Source organism: Microcaecilia unicolor, chromosome 1, assembly GCF_901765095.1.
Source record: "Microcaecilia unicolor chromosome 1, aMicUni1.1, whole genome shotgun sequence".
NCBI classification, from domain to species: Eukaryota; Metazoa; Chordata; class Amphibia; order Gymnophiona; family Siphonopidae; genus Microcaecilia; species Microcaecilia unicolor.
The window spans coordinates 240,829,337-240,851,721 of record NC_044031.1 but is presented as its reverse complement, the minus strand read 5'-3'; the positions used below and the strand labels follow the sequence as shown (position 1 = coordinate 240,851,721).

The 22,385-nt window shown below is 45.5% G+C and overlaps 1 protein-coding gene across 1 annotated transcript in view; it reads right to left on the bottom strand.

The window, feature by feature from the left end:
- Positions 1-906: 906 nt before the first annotated feature.
- LOC115460184 overlaps positions 907-22,385 on the bottom strand; it is a 56,292-nt gene continuing 34,813 nt past the window's right edge. The window contains exons 5-7 of the mRNA XM_030190017.1: positions 15,293-15,421; positions 6,938-7,045; positions 907-2,805 (exon numbers count right to left, since the gene is read on the bottom strand). Of these exons, the coding sequence (XP_030045877.1) occupies positions 2,495-2,805; positions 6,938-7,045; positions 15,293-15,421 (548 nt within the window). The 3' untranslated portion in view covers positions 907-2,494. The remainder of the gene's footprint in view (positions 2,806-6,937; positions 7,046-15,292; positions 15,422-22,385) is intronic.

Sequence of the window (22,385 nt, the reverse complement as noted above, 5' to 3'; positions counted from 1 at the left end):
TATATTCTATGATGTTCCTCAATTGCAGATTTTCTTGGAAGGGAAAGGCTCTGCTACAAATGGAGACTGATTTACCTCAATAAGTCTGAACCATAGTGTATTGTCATTCAGCTTGCTGTTATTTTAATAATAGTTTCCTTTTGAATTCCATATATCCTTAGGGATATGGATTTCTTGCCTCCCTCTATTTGTGGACTATACAGGGTTAATTTGATTAGTATTGCTGCCTAGAAATGATTTTTTCCTTTTTTTATGATTCTTTTCTATATTAAACCCTTTACTCTTATTCAATTTCTTTGAATGTAAATTAAATGCAAATTAAAAAAAAAACTGGAGAAAATATTTCTTCACTCAATGTACACTCTGGAATTCATAGCCAGAGAATGTGATAAAAGCAGTTAGCTCAGCAGGGTTTAAAAAGGTTTTGGCTAATGTCCTAAAACAAAATCCATGTTTTACTTTCAATCTGATTATTGTAGTTTTTTTCTATGCTTTGTTTTTATTTGTAAACCGCTTTGATCTGTCAGTTAAAGAGGTATATCAAGTCATGAATAAATAAATAAATAATCCACTGTTAAGATGGACTTGGGAAAATCCACTGCTTATTTCTAGCATAAGCCACACAAAATCTGTTTTATTGTTTTAGAATCTGGCAGGTACTTGTGACCTGCACTGACCACTGTTGGAAACAGGATACTGGGCCTGATGGACCTTCAGTCTGTCCCATTATGGCAGCACTTATGTACTTATTGTATTGTATGATGGTAGCTCTATGTATATCATTATTCTATGAGACCCATTTCTCTTCCGATCTAGGAATGTACAGTCTTAGCATATATTAATTCTTACACACCACCTCATGAGAGCTGAGGAGTTTTAATGTTCATACATCCAATTTTTCAAGGTATTTAAGAGGCCAGTACACAGTTCCAAGCTATACAAAAGTACAGGGATCAAAGCTGGTTGATGGCTTCTACATTAGTCTTTCATGTTAGGGTACTTGTCAGTATCAATTTTAATCTCTTGTAATATTCTTTTCTGGTCTTGTCTCTCAGTACTTTATGCTGGATTGTTGATCCTTCCTTGACCGCCTAGATATTCCTGTCCAAGTTCTTGAAGGCACAATCATCAAAGAGATATTTTCCAGCTTTACTTAATTTTCTTCCTAGGAAACTTGCCTTAGCACATTTATCTAAGTCAAAAGTAATCCTGATGTCATCTGAAAAGTTTTTCACTAAACAGAAAAACAATTCCAGGTAGCTGGAATTGTAGAGCTTCAAGTCATCTACAACAGCAGGTCTGATGTAACCTGTGGGTCTTTGCAAGTTCTAGGATTAACCGCCACAGAAAAAAAAAAAACAGTGATGAGAAAAGAGTCTCCTGAAATATTCCTCACTGAATCCTGATATTAGGAATGACATTCTATTCCTGGAATGTGGTTTGCTACATTTTCATGATTTCTGAGAGTATGTTTATCATTGAAATTTTTACCACATTCATAATATTTATATCGTTTGCTTCCAGTGTGGATTCTTTCATGAGTTCTGAGAGAATTTTTTTGATTGAAGCCTTTATCACATTCAGAACACTATATGGTTTCATTCCAGTGTGGATTCGCTCATGAGTTCTAAGGTTACTTTCTGAATAAAGCTTTTATTACATTGAGAACATTTATATGGTTTTTCTCCAGTGTGGATTCTTTCATGAATTCGAGGCTACTTGAATGATTGTAGCTTTTATCACATTGAGTACATTTATATGGTTTTTCCTCCAGTGTGCATTCTTTCATGACTTCTGAGTTTACTGCTTTGATTGAAGCCTTTATCACATTGAGAACATTTATATGGTTTCACTCCAGTGTGGATTCGCTCGTGAGTTCTAAGGGTACTTTTTTGAATAAAGCTTTTATCACATTCAAAACATTTATATGGTTTCACTCCACTGTGGATTCGCTCATGAGTGCTAAGAATACTTCTTTGAATAAAGCTTTTATCACATTGAGAACATTTGTATGGTCTTTCTCCAGTGTGGATTCTTTCATGAATTCTGAGTCGACTTGTATGATTGAAGGTTTTATCACATTGAGAACATTGATATGGTTTCCCTCCAGTGTGGATTCTTTCATGCGTTTTGAGGGCACTTTTATTACGGAAGCTGTTATTACATTCAGAACATATATATTGTTTCTCTCTAGTGTGTATTCTTTCATGAATTCTTAGATTACTTTTTTGATTGAAGCTTTTATCACATACTGAACACTTAAATAACTTAAGTCCCTGGAGGTTAATTTCATGAACTTGTCTCTTTCTAGTATTGGCTAATTCATGTCTTTTCAGCTGAAATGTTTGACTGAAGTTTTCATCACGTACAGAACATTTTGATGGTTTTCGCCCTTTATGAACTTTCTGATGAATTATAAGCTGTGATTTATACGTAAAACATTTTTCACATTCAGTACATTGGAATGACTTGTGTCTCTGAATTTCTTTTTCTCCTATTGGGTTTGATTCTCAGAGAACCTTTCCTTACATACAGTGCTCTGAAATAGTCTCTGTCCACTGACTCTCAGATTTTGTGCAAGATTTGAGAAATGGTTGGATTTTCTCTCTTGTTCAGTATATACATTGGGTCTGTCTCCATTCTGACATTTTTCTTTCATGCTGGGTACTGTAACATTACTCATATCTCCCACACAATTCATTAAAGGATCTGTGCTGTCTCTGGAGGGGCCTTTATGTTTCCACTCCTCTATCTGTTGCCAATTGCATTCTCTCATTCTCTTACTGGTGGTCACAAATCCATCATCTGTTGGATAAAAATTAAAGTATGTACATAAATTATACAGCTATTAAGATATATATTTGCAAATATACCTACAAAAATCATTAAAGACATCTGTTTCGCTAAGTCTCCATATGTCATATAAATAGGAGGCTGTGGGCCGCATGGCTCGTGGCCAAAAGTAACACTGTGGTTGCTGGCTTTGGGGGCATGGTTATTGTCTGGGCCAGCCGCCACTTCTGAAGGTTTGAGGAGGCCTCTCCAAAATGACATCAGCGACTTGGGCTGACTAGGTTGGCGGCCGGCCGGCCGGTGTTGGGGGAGGAGCTTAGTCATCCGCCAAAATTCTAAATAAAAGAGCAGAGTTGATCACATTGCTGCCTTTTTCTCGGCGCACTCAATTGTTTTTCTTCCCTCCCTCCCAAAGTCATATTTTCAAGGACACTTAGACTTATAAGTTACATTGCAACTTAGGGAACTTTGAAGTCTAAGTGCTTTGAAAATGAGCCACTTAAGTGTGACTGTTGGGCGACTGAATGGACCGTTCAAGGTCTTTATCTGACATTATTTAATATGTTACTATGTTGTTCAATTCTTCTGTTTACATCTGTAGTGAAACAGTATATGCTTGTTCATTTTAAGTGTCTTGTAAGGAGGTAGCTATAACTTTTATTGTGTCTGTTACTACCTGTGTGGTACTATTCCTTCTCATTCTCTCTATTACATAAGCAGCTTATGCTTATAGTTTTCATTTCCTTATGGCGTACACTCTACTATACCCTTCTTATTGCATCTATAGATAAACAGAGTTATACTCGTAATCTCGATTACCACCTACATGAATCCTGCTATTACCTTTCTTATTGTAACTGTTAGATAACAGTATGCTTACTAATTCTGATTATCTAATTGCACATATGTTACTACACATAACCTTTACAGTACTGGTTAGATACAGGCTTGTTAATGTTGTCTAGCTTATTGCAAATCCAAGAAGACAGGAGGAGCCTCCACGGAAAGTCAAAGCAAAACAGCAAAAGTAGAGGCTGACAAATGCGCAAACCAATAGGGAGATAATATAAAAAACCAGTTTATTCAGAATATTCATATCAATATCAAGGACCCGACATGGTCCGTGTTTCGGCGCCAAAGCGCCTGCCTCAGGGGTCACAATCAACTTTCTCTGAGAAGAAGCTGATAGGCTTGAATAACACATGGTGTTTGCTGATCGGTTGGCTGTTCTTTTGTTCTCTCTGTGGATTAACTTGCATACATAAGGAATTATTCAAGCCTATCAGCTTCTTCTCAGAGAAAGTTGATTGTGACCCCTGAGGCAGGTGCTTTGGCGCCGAAACACGGACCGTGTCGGGTCCTTGATATTGATATGAATATTCTGAATAAACTGGTTCTTGATATTATCTCCCTATTGGTTTGTGCATTTGTCAGCCTCTACTTTTGCTGTTTTGCTTTGTCTAGCTTATTGCATGCATCTTATTATATCTTCCGCATTGTATCTGTTCTCTGAACAAGATGCGCTTGTTAAATTTTATTTTAATTTTGACCATATTAACGCACATATTCTCGCAACTGCAGGAACACCGGAATCAAAGACACATCCAGGAAGCAGTTTGTGTGGAAGGCAGCATTGCATTCCACTTGGCTCAATGACTTTGGGCCTAGAACTGGTGCTTTGATACTACAGAAATGCCTAGATGGAGGGGAAGGTGAGCATGAAACTAAGCAGTCCTATATAGATGCAAAGTTCGAAAACAAAGTTGGCATGAATTGGAGCTGTCCCGCCCTGCAAAAAAAACAAACCTTGTTACCAAGCCAATTCAGGTGACGAGGAGGGTCAGAGTACATCTGGGATGACAAAGAGAGCATGGAGTAGCGCTTGCCTTGCCATTAAAAACAAAACATGTTATATGAACTAGCTGGATAATGACAAGATGGGTCAGTGTACATCTTCAGAAGGAACAACTATCCAAACTGGAAAGGAATGGCAGGTGGAGTATGCAGTGGCTTAGGTCACGTCTAAAGTAAAGCTTGGACTAACGACCCACCTTACTTCTTCACTAGTCCTAAAGAACCTCTGATGTTTAATAAAATAATTTTTTTTCAATTTTTAAATTTTTTTTAAACACTTTTACTCTTTATATAAAGTCCATTCATTTTCAAACTCTCCCAGGTAGTTATCTGAAATGGTACTGCAATGCCTCTACAGCACAGCTGGTCCACCCTGGCTTCGTCTGGAGCATTTTTAATTATGCAGCATGCTCAGTACACCTGTCATGGAATATATTCAGCTCGAGAGTGCTGCTTAATTTAAAATGCTCCTGACGAAGTCAGGGTGAAACAGCCGTGCTGTAAAGCGTTGCAGTACCAGTTCAAATAAGTACCTGGGAGAGTCTGAAATTGAATGGACTTTCTATAAAGATTAAAATGTTTTAAAAAAATTTTAAATTATGTTATTAAACATTGGAGGCTTTTTAGGACTAGTGAAGTAAGGCGGGTCATTAGTCCAAGTTTTAATTCAGACGTGACCTAAGCCACTGAAGTCCTTTTCCTCCTTGTATTTTTTTACAGCAAATTGATTGTTACTTGCTAGTTTCATACAGTGATATTCTCAGAGGAGCAAGTAAAGCCAGAATAGATAGGTGGAGTATGCAGCAATGTCAGCTAGATGTGGCTCAGGTGCTTCCTGAATCATGAGTATTAATGCATAATATTAAGCTGCAGCCAGTAAGTCCCCATAACTTTTGTGTCAAGCATAGTCATTTGCTGAATATGTGCAGTAATAAGGTGACATGCTGGGTGGGTATGCCGCCAGCCTGTGTTATAAAAAATAGTGTTGCATGTAGACAGGTACAGGTGGGAAATGGCACATGAGAAGACAGACACAGACCATCCAGATCTCATTCACTGGTTTTGACATTTCATCCTCAATTCCAATCTCTGTGGTGATTCTCTTCACTCACCAAAAAATTTGAACACCTAGCTGGAGACCTGGGATTCATTCAGGACTTGGTCCCTGAACCTCGCACCTAGTAGTTAAGAAAACTGAATTCTAACTACTAAGAAATAAAAAAATAAGTGAAAATCACTAGTAACTAGTAAATTCCAGCTATGTGAAAATTTAGCAATACTCCACAGCACGTAAGGATTTTATTATAAAGGAATTCCTGGCTCACCATCCTTGATATCAGCATCCTCCTCTCCTCCCTCCAACTGGTCAATGACAGGAACCTCCTCCATTTTCAGGATCTCTACTATGGGCTCAGCAGTGAGACTTACACCACCTGCATGAAGAATGAAAAAATAGCTTCAGGTTTTAAAGGAAAGCTAAACCCCTAAGAAAAACAACACTTACCTTTAGGACCAGCTTAAGGCATAAGACAAGTGAGGCACTGGCTCAGGGTGCCAAACTTCAAGGGCACCAAAAGCCTGCCTCATTGGCTCTCGTTTTATAGAAGTGAGAGGGTGTTACTTTGGTCTCACACAAGTTGGTTCAGGGTGCCACAGCCTCTTCAGCTGGCCCTGCTTGGCTAAAACTGAGATGACAGGAATTTTATGAGTTCTGAAAACATAAATTATTATTATTATTTATTGCATTTGTACCCCACATTATCCCACCTTTTTGCAGGCTCAATGTGGCTTACAGAGTGTTGTTATGATGCAGTCATTACATGATCTTAAATACATAAGCTGAAAGTAAATGATTTAGATGCAAGGTGCTAGAAACGTGTTGTGTGAGGCGTTTTTGATGCATCTGAGTGATTTGAGGAATAAATTATTAAGGATGTCTTTCGTAGGCTTTGTTGAAGAGGTGTGTCTTCAAAGATTTGCGAAAGCTGGTTAGATTGTCCATATTTTTCAGGGTCATGGGTAGTGCGTTCCAGATCTGTGTGCTTTTATACGCAAAAAGTAGTAGTGTATGACTGTTTGTATTTAATTCCTTTGCAGCTGGGGACCTGGGATTCATTCAGGACTTGGTCCCTGAACCTCGCACCTAGTAGTTAAGAAAACTGAATTCTAACTACTAAGAAATAAAAAAATAAGTGAAAATCACTAGTAACTAGTAAATTCCAGCTATGTGAAAATTTAGCAATACTCCACAGCACGTAAGGATTTTATTATAAAGGAATTCCTGGCTCACCATCCTTGATATCAGCATCCTCCTCTCCTCCCTCCAACTGGTCAATGACAGGAACCTCCTCCATTTTCAGGATCTCTACTATGGGCTCAGCAGTGAGACTTACACCACCTGCATGAAGAATGAAAAAATAGCTTCAGGTTTTAAAGGAAAGCTAAACCCCTAAGAAAACAACACTTACCTTTAGGACCAGCTTAAGGCATAAGACAAGTGAGGCACTGGCTCAGGGTGCCAAACTTCAAGGGCACCAAAAGCCTGCCTCATTGGCTCTCGTTTTATAGAAGTGAGAGGGTGTTACTTTGGTCTCACACAAGTTGGTTCAGGGTGCCACAGCCTCTTCAGCTGGCCCTGCTTGGCTAAAACTGAGATGACAGGAATTTTATGAGTTCTGAAAACATAAATTATTATTATTATTTATTGCATTTGTACCCCACATTATCCCACCTTTTTGCAGGCTCAATGTGGCTTACAGAGTGTTGTTATGATGCAGTCATTACATGATCTTAAATACATAAGCTGAAAGTAAATGATTTAGATGCAAGGTGCTAGAAACGTGTTGTGGTGAGGCGTTTTGATGCATCTGAGTGATTTGAGGAATAAATTATTAAGGATGTCTTTCGTAGGCTTTGTTGAAGAGGTGTGTCTTCAAAGATTTGCGAAAGCTGGTTAGATTGTCCATATTTTTCAGGGTCATGGGTAGTGCGTTCCAGATCTGTGTGCTTTTATACGCAAAAGTAGTAGTGTATGACTGTTTGTATTTAATTCCTTTGCAGCTGGGGAAGTTTAAATTGAGGAATTTGCGGGCCGATCTTTTGGCGTTTCTAGGTGGTAGGTCCACTAGGTTTAACATGTAAAGTGGGGCGTCTGCGTGGATGATTTTGTGGACGGTTGTGCAGATCTTGAACTCGGTTCGTTCCTTGAGTGGTAGCCAATGTAGTTTCTCTCTTAGAGGTTTCGCCCTTTCATATTTAGTTTTTCCAAAGATGAGTCTGGCTGCAGTGTTCTGGGCTGTTTGGAGTTTTTTAATGGTCTGTTCTTTACAGCCTGCGTACAAAGTGTTACAGTAGTCCAGATGACTTATTACTAATGACTGTACTAGGATACGGAAGATGTTTCTTGGGAAAAAAGGCTTTATTCTCTTGAGTTTCCACATTGAGCAGAACATTTTTTTCGTTGTATTTTTCACGTGGGTATCAAGTGTGAGGTATCGATCAATAGTTACTCCAAGAATTTTTCAGATTGTCGAAATAGGGAGTGTGCAATAGATGTGGTTATGGTGGGGTAGTTGATTGTGTTGTATTGGGAAGTGAGAACTAGACATTGAGTTTTTTCTGCGTTCGTTTTAACTGGATGAGTCCGCCCAAGAGTGGGATGGAGATGAGGACCCTTCAGGTGAATTTTTCAAAGAGAAGGGCGCCCATCTTCGACACCAAATCGGAGATGGGCGTCCTTCGCGCAAGGTCACCAAATCGGCATAATCAAAAGCGATTTGGGGCATCCTCAACTGCCTTTCAGTCGCGGGGGACGACCAAAGTTCACGGCTGGCATGGTCGGCGTGTAGCGAAGGCAGGATGGGGCTTGCTTAGGAGATGGACATCCTTGGCCGATAATGAAAAAACAAGGGCGTCCCTGACGAACTCCTGGGCGACTTTACTTGGTCCATTTTTTTCACGACCAAGCATCAAAAAGTGCCCGAACTGATCAGATGACCACCTGGAGCGAATCGGGGATCACCTCCCCTTACTCCCCAGTGGTCACATAACCCCCTCCCATCCTCAAAAAAATTCTTTAAAAATACTTTTTTGCCAGCCTCAAATGCTATACTCGGGTCCATCGCAGCAGTATGCAGGTACCTGGAGCAGTTGTAGTGGGTGCAGTGTACTTCAGCAGGCGGGACCCAGGCCCATCCCCCCCACCACCTGTTACACTCGTGCTGGTAAATGTGAGCCCCTCCAAAACCCACCACAAACCCACTGTACCCACATGTAGGTGCCCCCCTTCACCCCTTAGGGCTATGGTAGTGGTGTACAGTTGTGGGTAGTGGGTTTTGGTGGGGGGGGGGGGGGGTTGTGGGGCTCAGCACACAAGGTAAGGGAGCTATGCACCTGGGAGCAATTTGTGAAGTCCACTGCAGTGCCCCCAAGGGTGCCCGGTTGGTGTCCTGGCATGTGAGGGGGACCAGTGCACTACGAATGCTGGCTCCTCCCATGACCAAATGCCTTCAATTTGGTCGTTTTGAGATGGGCGGCCTTAGTTTCCATTATTGCCGAAACCGGGGATGACCATCTCAAAAAGAACCTAAGGACGACCATCTCTAAGGTCGACCTAAATTTCATGATTTGGGCGTCCCCGATCGTATTATCGAAACAAAAGATGGATGTCCATCTTGTTTTGATAATACGGGTTGCCCCGTCCCTTTACGGGGCTGTCCTGCGAGGACGCCCTCATGAAAACTTGGGCGCCCTGTTCAATTATGCCCCTCTCTGTCACCCTGAAACTGAACCATGACATTGAACAAAAACAGATTCCGAGACTAAGGTGAAGAAAAATGCTGCATAATATGCCCTTTATTATAGAATCCCACCTCTCTTCAATCTGCTGCTTCTGGTGTTCGTTTTCCTGTTTCCCTTTCCCTTAAGTACGTAAGGATTGCCACACTGGGCCAGGCCAAAGGTCCATCAAACCCAGTGTCCTGTTTCCAACAGTGGCCAATCTAGGTCACAAATACCTGGCAAGATCTCGAAAAAGTTCAATACATTTTAAGCTGCTTATCCCAGAAATAAGCAGTGGATTTTCCCCAAGTCATTTTAATAATGGTCTATGGTCTTTTCCTTTAGGAAGGCATCCAAACCTTTTTTAAACCCCACTAAGCTAACCACCTTTACCACATTCTCTGGCAACTAATTCCAGAGTTTAATTACACGTTGAGTGAAGAAATGTTTTCTCCGATTCGTTTTAAATTTACTATTTTGTAGCTTCATCGCATGCCCCCTAGTCCTAGTATTTTTGAAAGAGTAAACAAACGATTCACGTCTACCCGTTCCACTCCACTCATTATTTTATAGGACCTCTATCATATCTCCCTTCAGGCGCCTTTTCTCCAAGCTGAAGAGCCCTCAAAGGGAAATCCATCCCATCCCCTTTATCATTTTCATCACCCTTCTCTGTACCTTTTCTAATTCCACTATATGTTTTTCTGGATGTGTTGACCAGAATTGAACACAATATTCGAGGTGCGGTCGCACCACGGACCGATATAAAGGCATTATACATCCTCATTTTTGTTTTCAATTCCTTTCCTAATAATACCTAACATTCTAACCTGCCACTGCACCATGAATGTTTACCAAAGTTATGGTGATGGTGGTGGTGGCGGCAGCCTTCCTTCAGTAACCAGACTGGTAATGGAACACAAACATCCCAAGAGAGAAATAAGCAACCACCAAAAGTGGGAAAATGAAGGAAGGCTGGAGAAACCTCAGGATCAACAGAAAAAGTTTATTACTGCTATGTGTAAAAGGTAATGCAAAATGAGAACATTATAATGCCTTTGAATCACTCCATGGTGCGACCGCACCTCAAATACTGTGTGAAATTCTGATCATCGCATCTCAAAAAAGGTATAGTGAAATTAGAAAACGTACAGAGAAGGGTGACGAAAATGATAAAGGGGATGGGATGACTTCCCTATGAGGAAAGGCTAAAGTGGCTAGAGCTCTTCAGCTTGGCGAAAAGTTGGCTGAGGAGAGATATGATGGAGATCTATAAAATAATAAGTGGAGTGAAACCAGTAAACATGAATCCCTTGACTACTTTTTCCAAAAATACTATGACTAGGGGGGCGCACAATGAAGCTGCAAAGTAGTAAATTTAAAACAAATTGGAAAAAATATTTCTTCACTCAATGTGTAATTAAACTCTGGAATTTGTTGCCAGAGAATGTGGTTAGCTTAGCGGGGTTGAAAAAAGGTTTGGATAGCTCCCTAAAAGAAAAGTCTATAAGCCATTATTAAGATGGACTTGGGGAAAATCCACTGCTTATTTCTAGTATAAGCAGAATAAAATGTATTGTACTTTTTTGGGATCTTGCCAGGTACTTGTAACCTAGCTTGGACACTGTTGGAAACAGGATGCTGAGCTTGATGGATCTTCAGTCTGTGCTAGTATGGCAACACTATGTTCTTATGATCTGGTGTTCTATTTGACACAGCAAAGGAGAGGATCTTCCTCATGGCACACAGGAGGTCAAAGCTGGTTCAACAGCTTCTTCAGTCTAGGAAGGCCCGGGGTCTGGGACCACAACAAGGTTCTGGGGTCAATGACTGTGGTGATGGAAGTAGTGCAATGGGCAAGAGCTCGTATGTGGCTATTATAGGAGTCTGTTCTTAGACACTGGTCTCTGGTGTCACAGAAGTAAAACTTTCATCTTCCTTGGACACTGGTTGCCCGATGGAATATGTAGTGGTGTTTGTCACCAATGAATTTGACCATTTTAGCTCCCTTTCCAGTAATACAATGAGAAGTGGGGACAATGGATGCCAGCAAGTCGGGTTGGGGAGCTCATTACACATTCCAACTGGCACAAGCTCTTGGACAGAACTGGAGTCTCAGTGGTCAATAAATCGCTTTGAGCTCAGGGCAATGTGGAATGCCTTACACCACTTCCTTCCCTTTCTGGCGGGGGCACCAGTCCAAATTTGCTGACAATGCAACAGCAATGGCTTATATCAACAAGCAAGGTGGGACCCACAGTCTTCTGATGGCAGTGGAGGTGGCCTCCCTCATGATTTGCGCAAGGAAAGATCTTTTCTGCTTGTCGACAGCTCACATCACTGGGTCCTGGAATGTGGAGACGGACTTTCTCAGCAGGCACTCCTTGGATCCAGGAAAATGGGAACTATCCAGCCAGGTTTTTCAGCTGATAGTGGACATTGGGGTTTTCTGCTTCTGGACTTGATGGCAACGAAAAAGAGTTACCAAAGTGCCCAAGTTCTGAGCTTGATGGAGACACATCTACTATATGTCCATGCTAGGCCACATGTTGAAAAGGATCGCATTGCACGGGGGGTGGGGGGTCAAATAATTCTTGTAGCCCTGGATTAGCCTGGGAGGCCATGGTACATGGACCTGATTTGATTACTGGACAGGGATCCTCTCTGTCTTCCACAGGTACATGACCTACTGAAGCAAGGTCTGGTGCTCATGCAGGATCCATGCTCCTTTGGTCTTATGGCTTGGACACTGAAAGGGCTCGGATGAGACAAAAAGGTTATTCTGATTCAGTCATTGTAACCTTGCTTCAGGCTCGGAACCACTCTACATGCATGGTGCATACAAGGGTGCGGAGGACTTCGTGGGCTGGTATTCTGAGTGCGGACTATCTCCCTTTTCTGCACAGATCGTGCAAATCCTAGCGCTTCTCCAGGCAGGTCTTCAGAAAGGCTTGGCACTGCATTCTGTAAAAGTTCAGGCTATGGCTTTGGCCTGTTTCAGGGTGCGGACAACAGAAGACGTCTCTTGCAGCTCACCTGGATATCGTTCGACTTTTGCGGGGAGCAGGGCAATTGCAGCTTCCCTTTTGTGTACTATGTCCAGAGTGGAACCTTAATTTAGTCCTTTGGGCTCTTCAGAAGCCTCCTTTGGAGTCACTCTGGAAGGCCTCCTTGAAAGATCTTAAACTAAAGACAGTGTTCTTGGTGGCTGTTGCATTGGCACATAGGGTTTCGAAGCTTCAGGCTCTCTCGTGTTGGGATCTCTATCTCTGCTTTTCGGAAGTGATGGTCTTCTTGTGCACAGTTCCATCCCTTTCTTCCAAAAGTGGTATCAGTATTTCATCTCAAACAATCTGTGGAGCTTCTGTCCTTTCACAGAGAGGAGGAGGAGGAGGAGGAGGAGGCTCAACATTCTTCCTTGAAGCTTCTCGATGTCTATAAAGTCCTCATTAGATATCTGAAATTCATGAATGAGTTTCACAAACTGGACAGACTGTTTGTGCTTTTGGTAAACAAAAGCTTGGCATCATAGCTTCCAAGCCCACAATTGCTACATGGCTGAAGGAGACTATCACATTAGCTTATTTGCTTGCGGCGAAGCAGGATCCTCAGGCCTTGTGGGCTCATTCTACAAGGCATATAGTGACATCCTTGGCAGACGCTACCTTACTGTCTCCGGTGGATATTTGCAGGGTGGCAACATGGTCAGCACTGCATACCTTTGCCAAATACCACATGGTGGATGTTGTGGCGTGCTCGGAAGTCAGTTTTGGAGCTTCGGTCCTCAGGGCAGCGGTGCAAGGATCCCAAGTTTAGCCTTAGTACTTGTCTACATAAATCTGTGGAGCTGGACTGGATGCCAAGAGATATATATCTTAGCTCAGCTTTCAGTTCTCTATCTCTTTTGGTTACATTTTGAGACAGATACGTCCAGATTTAGATACTCGCTGCCATCTGGGTCCCTGCTGGGCCTTCCTTGGTGAAACATCTAGATGGACCGCCACCGGAACTTCTCGCTCCAAAAGTCCCACTGCTGACAAATTATCCTTTACTGCAGAAATAGAGGTTGCTGTATAGGTTTACCTCCAGTAGTAAAGGAAAGACCAATGGGAAAAAGCCATCGATAACAGATCTGACGGTCCCGTAGCAACTGAGTCCAATCCCAGTACTCCCTTCGTCGTACCAGGGTAGCTGGTGCAATATCAGGGTAGATTTCAATTTCAGCGTCCTCCCACATGATAGACCCGCCACTGTGGCGAATCGCTCAAATAATTTTTTCTTTGTCCAAGTATTTGTCTCGAGATTTACTATCCACTCGGGACTCATACAAGCGATGTGCTCTCTCCAACATCGGCGGAGCCGATGCTGTTTCACCTCCATTAGATTTCAGAACCTTCACCAAAATCTGACCGACAACTTCCAACATGCTGGAATCCGCCACCGTACCTGGGATTCCCCGGAGGCAGATATTACAACGGCGAGATCTATTTTCAAGATCTTCTAGTTTGAGTGCTGCAGTCTCCTGCTGCTGTTCCACTTGCATTAATTTAGACTGGAGGCGTTCAAGATCTTCCTCGTGAGCTTCTAGGTGTTCCTCTGTTTCGCCCACGTGGCGCCCAATTTCATTGACATCCTTTTTTAGCCCCTCTACCAATTCTTGCAACTCTGATCTTATTGATGTTAAATCTGATTTGAGCTCCTGAAACCAGGTACGCATCTCCGCACGGAACACTGATAATTCCAAAGCCTGCTGAGCCCCCGGTTCTGGGGCTGCCTCTCCTTCCATCGCCATCTTGGAAACCACTCGTACACCCAATGTCTGGCGCGTACTTACAGAATATTTCACAGCCGCAGAATTACGCCGCGCTGACATCGAACCACTCAAAGTAGGGCACTGTCCAGACCGCCCGAATGCCAATATCTGCAACAATTGACTGATATTTCACATGTTGCACCTGCGACCGCTCCGGAGCACCAGGCTCAAGCAGCCATTCAACCCGGAGTCGTCACTTCCTCCCCTTCAGTTCTCTATCTCCAATTGCTGGTTGATGGACACAACTATCCGACAGGTTCTGGAATAATAGGAAGGACTAATGAAAAGAAAATTATCAGGTAAGACCTAATTTTTCCATCCTACCTGCATCTCTACAACTGGCAGCACTGTGTGGCTCACAAAGAACAAAACCTACAAGCTGCTGGTGGGAGGGAGATTTAGTATCTTGGAGCAACTCTGAGAAAGGTCAGAGAAAGTGAGAGATACAAGGAAGAGTGGAGGAGTGGCCTAGTGGTTAGGGTGGTGGACTTTGGTCCTGGGGAACTGAGGAACTGAGTTCGATTCCCACTTCGGGCACAGGCAGCTCCTTGTGACTCTGGGCAAGTCACTTAACCCTCCATTGCCCCATGTAAGCCGCATTGAGCCTGCCATGAGTGGGAAAGCGCAGGGTACAAATGTAACAAAAAAAAAAACTGATAAAAGATGAGAGACAGTAAGTGTTGACAGAAGATGAAGGGAAGGGACAGAGAGACATAAGAAAATGCTGGGAGAGAAAATTGAAGTTTGTATTTGTTCCTTTGCAAATATATTGTTGGTTAATAAAAAATAATGTTACAAAAAAAAAAAGAAAATGCTGGGAGAGAACAAGGGAAAGAGAAGGAATGAAGGCAAAAAAAAGGCAGAGGTGATAATGAAAAGAAAAATGTAAAAATAAAGGAGATAGAGTAAGCATATTAGCCTCATAACAAAGATTAGAAGCAGGGGTCGTGATTATAACATCTCATTCTATCAGTGCCTGGTCCAGAGGAGGTGTTTTTCTTATAGAAAATGGTTGCATTACCCCATTTCTCACTTTAAATCAAGCTACATCACCTGCTTTATGCAGTTCCTCACATATGCCTGTGGTAGTCAGATTTCCTCTTTCCTCAGATCCCTGATGCTCAGTCTTGAACCTCTCTTGCTCAAATTGGATTAAAATGTCAGGCTTGACATTGTGGGAGTCTGTTATAGGAAAAAGATTTATGTTTAGAAAAGTTACATTGTAAGCGTTTGGAATTATGCTGTATTCCTGGGCTCTGCCACCAGTGTAGATCCAAAAAGAGACATCATCAGAAATATATTCTAGCAACATTCTGATCATTTTATGTGAAACACAGACAAAGCAACAGAAGAATAGAAATTCGCAAACTAATATGATGGTAACTCAGGAAAATAGCAAAGACGATAAAGTCACAAGCAATACTGGGTAATGGTGTAAAAAACTTTTCATAAAAATGCACAACTCGACACGGGCTATGTTTCGGCCTATCAGGCCTGCATCAGGAATCTAATGCCTACAAATGACTGGTTCACACAATGTTTGCTCACAAAGGGATAATCATAACATAATCACAAAATTTTCTGTCCATAGAAACATAGAAATATGATGGCAGATAAAGGCCAAATGGCCCATCCAGTCTGCAATCCTCCGTTACCCTTAACTCCTCCTTTTCCTAAGGGACCCTACATGTTTGTCCTATGCTTTTTTAAACTTCAACACACTTCTCATGTCTACAACCTCCACCGGGAGGCCATTCCACGCTTCCACCACCCTTTCCATAAATGAATACTTTCTTAGGTTCCTCCTAAGCCTATTTCCTCTTAACTTCATCATATGCCTCTTCATTCCAGAGTTTTCCTTCATTTGAAAAAGGCTATCTTCCTGTACATTAATGCCCCTGAGATCTGCCTACCAATTTTGTAGCTGCCCTCTGGACCAACTCATTCTTGTTTATATCCTTCTGTAGGTACAGTCTCCAGAATTGCACACAGTACTCTAAATGGGGCCTCACCAGAGACTTATACAAGGGCACCATCACCTCTTTCTTCCTGCTGGTCATCCCTCTCCTTATGCACCCAAGCATCCTTCTGGCTTTGACTATCGCTTTTTCTGCCTGTTTGGCCACTTTAAGGTCATCAGACACAGTCACTCCAGAGTCTCTTTTTTCCTTTGTACATAAAAGCATTTCACCACCTATATTGTACCGTTCTCTCGGATTCTTGTAACCCAAGTGCATGACCCTGCTTTTTTTTTAGCATTAAATCTTAGTTGCCAAATATTGGACCATTCCTCAAGCTTCACTATGTCCTTCCTCATGTCATCCACACCCTCCAGGGTGTCCACCCTGTTGCAGAGTTTGGTATCATCTTGTAATCCGTTGGGTTGGTCGTGAGCCCTTGGGCCCTGGCCGAGGCCAGCAGGGCGCCGACCCAGGCCAAGGGGAGACCGACCCACCACCGCACACCCCAGCTACACAATACCCCCTAAGCTACCCCTCCCCCCAGTCCCTCAGGAAGAAGGGAAATAGGCATACAGGCGGGCCTCGCGGCCGAACCGGAACCCACGCAGACAGAGCCACTCGTGCGAGCCTCACGGCTGAACTGGAACCCAATCACACACAGGGAGGGGTGAAAGAACCCAGAGGGCCCCAAGATGCCAGACACGCGCTGAACACCAGCAATAGGGCAGAGGGGGAAACAAAGGACCAGAGTGGGCCACGCCCACGCAGGGGACTAGCGCAGGACAGGGGAACTAACACAGCAACCCCCTCCCCACCAGGGTAGGAGCCCCAGGCAGAAGCCAGAGGAACCAAACACAAAGGAAGGCAGAAAGCCTTTGCCTCAAACCCACTGTAGACAGAGGCACACAGAACATAAAGGGTTAAGCTTGTAGAGCCAGCAGAGAGAGAGTGCCATAAATCAACAAACAATCAGAGAGAACGCTTCCCCTCCCGAGAGGGAGTGGGGCCCATCCAAACAAACACACTGGCAGAGGCAGGAATACAATACACACAGTACACAAAGGGTTAAACTCACTGAGCCAGCAGGCCAGGACACTGGGAAGAGAAATCCTTAAAACAAACAAACAAAGGAGAACGCTCTCACTCAGCCCAGAGCCCTGGAGGCTGAGCAATGCCCAGCCCCCACTAAACAAACGAGCAGCTGACCCTGATTACAGAGCTACGCACACACACACACACACAGCAGCAGCTAACCCAGAGGGAAGGAAAAGAATACTCTAAATCAACACAGATCCCTGTCAGAACCTAGAGCACGTTCTGAGAGAAACCTATCAGGCTTTCCTGTTACCACCAGATAAGTAACGCAAAAGCAGAGAAACTCTTCAGCTGCAGGCTAAAGTACTATCCCCTGACGTCAGCACAACCCCTGGCAGCCAATCAGAAGAGACGCCCCCCCTCCCCCTCAGCCAAACCGGCAGAATCATAACATCACCCCCCCTTCAAGGGCCCCCCCTACCCCGTCCACGAGGTTTAGGTTTGTGAGGGAAAAGGCGATGGAACCGTCTGACTAGGATTGGCGCGTGGACATGAGTAGCGTCCTCCCAGGAATTGTCTGCCGGTCCATATCCCTTCCACGCAATGAGATACTGGAGATGTCCCCGGAAGCGCCTTGCATCCAAGACATCCCGGACTTCGTATTCCCCCTGGGAGGCTGAGATGGCTGGACTAGCAGGCAACGCGGGCAAAGCCCCTTTTCTCAGAATCACAGGCTTCAGCAAGGACACATGAAAGGTGTTATGTACCCGTAATGTAGGTGGTAACTTTAGCTGATAACAGACCCGATTCACTTGCCTCACAATGGGATACGGGCCCACAAATCGAGGTGCAAAGCGGGAGGAGGGAATCTTCAGACGAAGATTACGCGTGGACAACCACACCAAGTTGCCAGGCTCGAAGTGCGGTTCCACTCTGCGAGACCGATCCGCTTGGCGTTTCATACGAGTGGAGGTCACTCGCAGCGCTTTCTGAACTGATGACCAAATTGCTTGGAGCGAGGTCACCGCATCAACCGCTGCCGGGACATCCAAGTTGGTTTTCAAGGGGGCTGGTATCCGCGGGTGTCGTCCATATACGATGTAAAAGGGCGATGCGCCAGTGGCCGAGCTCACTCGGTTGTTATGAGCGAATTCTGCCCAAGGCAGCAGCTGACTCCAGTTGTTGTGGTGCTCATTGACATACATCCGTAGGAACTGCTTCAAGCATTGGTTCACTCGTTCTGTTTGGCCATTGGATTGTGGGTGATATCCCGACGAAAAGTTCAGCTTTACTTCAAGGGCCCGATTCAGGGCTCTCCAGAACTTTGAGACAAACTGTACTCCTCGATCAGAGGTAATAGATTCTGGCAGACCATGGAGACGAAAAATAGAGCTGATGAAATACTGTGCCAGCTTCACCGCCGAAGGAAGGGTAGGCATGGGTATGAAGTGGGCCATTTTAGAAAACCGGTCCACCACTACCAAGACAACTGTGTGCCCTTCAGAGTTAGGCAGATCCGTAACAAAGTCCATGGCAATGTGGGTCCACGGTCTCTCAGGTACCGGTAAAGGCATCAGCAACCCCTGGGGTCTCCGACGGTCAGCCTTATGCTGGGCGCACTCAGGACACGCAGCCACAAACTCCTGCACATCCCGATCAAGTGAAGGCCACCAATACTGCTGGGAGATGAACCGCTTGGTTCCCAGGATCCTGGGATGTCCTGCCATTCGAGAGGCATGCCCCCATTGGAGTGTCTTTTCTCTCAGCCGGGGTGGCACAAAGGTCATACCTGCAGGTACTGCTAGCGTCATCGCGGGCACAATGACATCAGGTTTAATTACATACTGCAGGGGTTCTTCCTCCAGGTCAGCCTCCATGGACCTGGAGAGGGCATCTGCCTTGATGTTCTTCTCCGCTGGATGATAGGTCAGAATGAAATCAAAGCGGGAGAAGAATAGTGCCCACCGGGCCTGGCGAGGATTCAGCCTTCTCGCTTCTCGTAAATAAGTCAGGTTTTTATGGTCCGTGAACACCGTGAAGGGCTCCTGCGCCCCTTCCAGCAGATGACGCCATTCTTCCAGGGCCAATTTAATGGCTAATAGCTCCTGATCCCCGATGGCATAATTCTTCTCGGCAGGGGTATACTTTTTAGAGAAGAATGCACATGGGAGAAGTTTCCCACTGGGGTGGGCCTGGGACAGCACTGCTCCTACGCCAACCGATGATGCATCCACTTCCACGAAAAATTTATTTGTCGGGTTGGGATGGCGCAACACTGGAGCTCCAACAAATGCCTGTTTCAGATTCTCAAAGGCCTGACACGCCTCAGGCGACCAGTTGCGAGCGTCAGCGTTCTTCTTAGTCAAGGCAGTAAGAGGGGCAGTCAGGGACGAGTAATTCCAAATAAACTGCCTATAGTAGTTGGCAAAACCTAAGAAGCGCTGTAGAGCCTTACGCCCCGTAGGTTGCTGCCAGTGCAGGATGGCTGTCAGCTTACTGGGGTCCATACGCAGCCCGTGGTTAGAAATGATGTACCCCAGGAAAAGCAGTTCGGAGCGATGGAATTCACATTTTTCCAATTTCACATAGAGGTGGTTCTCCCTCAACCGCTGCAATACGGTCTTCAGGTGCTCCTGGTGCTCTTCCTCAGCCCTTGAAAAAATCAAAATATCGTCCAAGTAGACCATCACAAACTTATACAGGAGATCCCTGAAGATGTCATTCATGAAGGCTTGGAAGACGGCTGGAGCATTAGCAAGTCCAAAGGGCATTACCAGATATTCGTAATGCCCGTCGCGGGTGTTAAACGCCGTCTTCCACTCATCCCCCTCCTTGATCCGCACAAGGTTGTAGGCCCCCCTGAGATCGAGCTTGGAGAAGATCTGGGCCCCCTAGAGGCGGTCAAACATCTCAGAAATCAAGGGAAGGGGGTATTTGTCCTTCCGCGTGATGGCATTGAGTCCCCTGTAGTCAATACAGGGGCGCAACCCCCCATCCTTCTTCTCCACGAAGAAGAATCCAGCCCCCGCGGGTGATTTAGAGGGCCGGATGAAGCCTCGAGCTAGGTTCTCTCGAATATACTGGGACATGGCTTCCGTCTCTGGCCGGGATAGGGGGTATACGTGGCCACGGGGAGGTTCAGTGCCAGGTAGTAGCTCTATGGCACAGTCATAGGAGCGATGAGGAGGCAGAATCTCTGCTTGCTGTTTGGAAAAAACATCTCCAAAGGATCTGTAGGGCCCCGGTAACATAACAATGGCTCGATCCAAAGGAAGCGTCACTGGGGCTGGCGAGACCTTATCCAAACAGACCTTCTGGCAGCCCGGGCCCCACGCCGTCAATTCACCCCGGGCCCAATCAATGCAAGGGTTATGCAGGCGAAGCCAGGGTAATCCCAGGATTATGGCCTCAGTGGCCGACGGAAGGACGTAGAAGGAGATAACTTCTTTGTGTAAGACTCCTACCCGTATGGTCATAGGCACGGTTCTGGAGCGGAGAACTCCCCGAACCAGTCCCCAAGCCGCTGAGACGGTGATGGGCTGAGGTAACTCCATCGTAGGAATTTGATGAACCCGCACCAGGTCCGCGCTGATAAAGTTGCCTCCCGCCCCCGAGTCAACTAGTGCCTCAAAACAAGGGGTATCCTTAATCGCCAGTAGAACTGGCACCAAAACCTGCATCCAAGGGGAGAAGGACTTTGGCCCTGACCCGGTCTCCCTAGCCGGTATCAGGGCTGCTGGTTTCCCGACTTCTTTCTCTTCGGGCACTCACGGACAAAGTGCCCTTTCACTCCACAATGCAGGCACAGCCCCTTAGAGCGTCTCCGCTGTCTCTCCTGGGCCGCCCGGTCAACCTGCATAGGTTCAGACCCATCGGGCACACCCAGCGACGGGGAAGCAGGGCTCTTGTGCGAGCTCCTCGAGTTAGCCCCTGCAACCTGCTGACCAGCGCGACGTTCACAGGCCCGCTCCCTGAACCGGATGTCCACCTGGGTACAGAGACGGATGAGGTCATTCAGATCTGAGGGCAGCTCCCGGCCTGTGAGTTCGTCCTTAATGTTGGCCGAGACACCATGCCAAAATACCGCAGTCAGGCTTGGGTTATCCCAACCTAGCTCTGCGGCCAAAGTCCGAAACTGGATGGCATACTCACCCAGAGAGAGTCGCCCCTGATGTAGGTTCAACAGCTGAGTCGCCGCCGAGGAGGGCTTCCCGGGTTCCTCAAAGATGAGCCGAAATTGTTTCAAAAACTCTGCCAAATTATCCAGGAGGGGATCCTTCTTCTCCCATAAGGGCGAGGCCCAGGCCAGAGCGGGGCCTGCCAGTAGAGAGATAATATAAGCCACCTTCGCCCGATCCGAAGGAAAATCCCGGGCCTGCAACTCGAAGACAATTTGGCATTGATTGAGGGACCCCCGGCAGGTCTTACTGTCGCCCTCGTACCTCGGGGGCGTAGCTACCCGAATCCCTCGGCCACATGCGTGGTAACTAGGCGGAGTAGCTGCTGGCGGGACCTCCGCAGCCCCCGTGACAGTCAGCGAGTCTACCCGTTGAGACAGTGCGTTCACGACTCCCGATACCTGTTGTAGCTGAGCATGCAATTGCTGGAGCAGCTGCATGGGGGATGGATCGGTCGAGCTCATGGCTTTTGCGTTCTGTAATCCGTTGGGTTGGTCGTGAGCCCTTGGGCCCTGGCCGAGGCCAGCAGGGCGCCGACCCAGGCCAAGGGGAGACCGACCCACCACCGCACACCCCAGCTACACAATACCCCCTAAGCTACCCCTCCCCCCAGTCCCTCAGGAAGAAGGGAAATAGGCATACAGGCGGGCCTCGCGGCCGAACCGGAACCCACGCAGACAGAGCCACTCGTGCGAGCCTCACGGCTGAACTGGAACCCAATCACACACAGGGAGGGGTGAAAGAACCCAGAGGGCCCCAAGATGCCAGACACGCGCTGAACACCAGCAATAGGGCAGAGGGGGAAACAAAGGACCAGAGCGGGCCACGCCCACGCAGGGGACTAGCGCAGGACAGGGGAACTAACACAGCAACCCCCTCCACACCAGGGTAGGAGCCCCAGGCAGAAGCCAGAGGAACCAAACACAAAGGAAGGCAGAAAGCCTTTGCCTCAAACCCACTGTAGACAGAGGC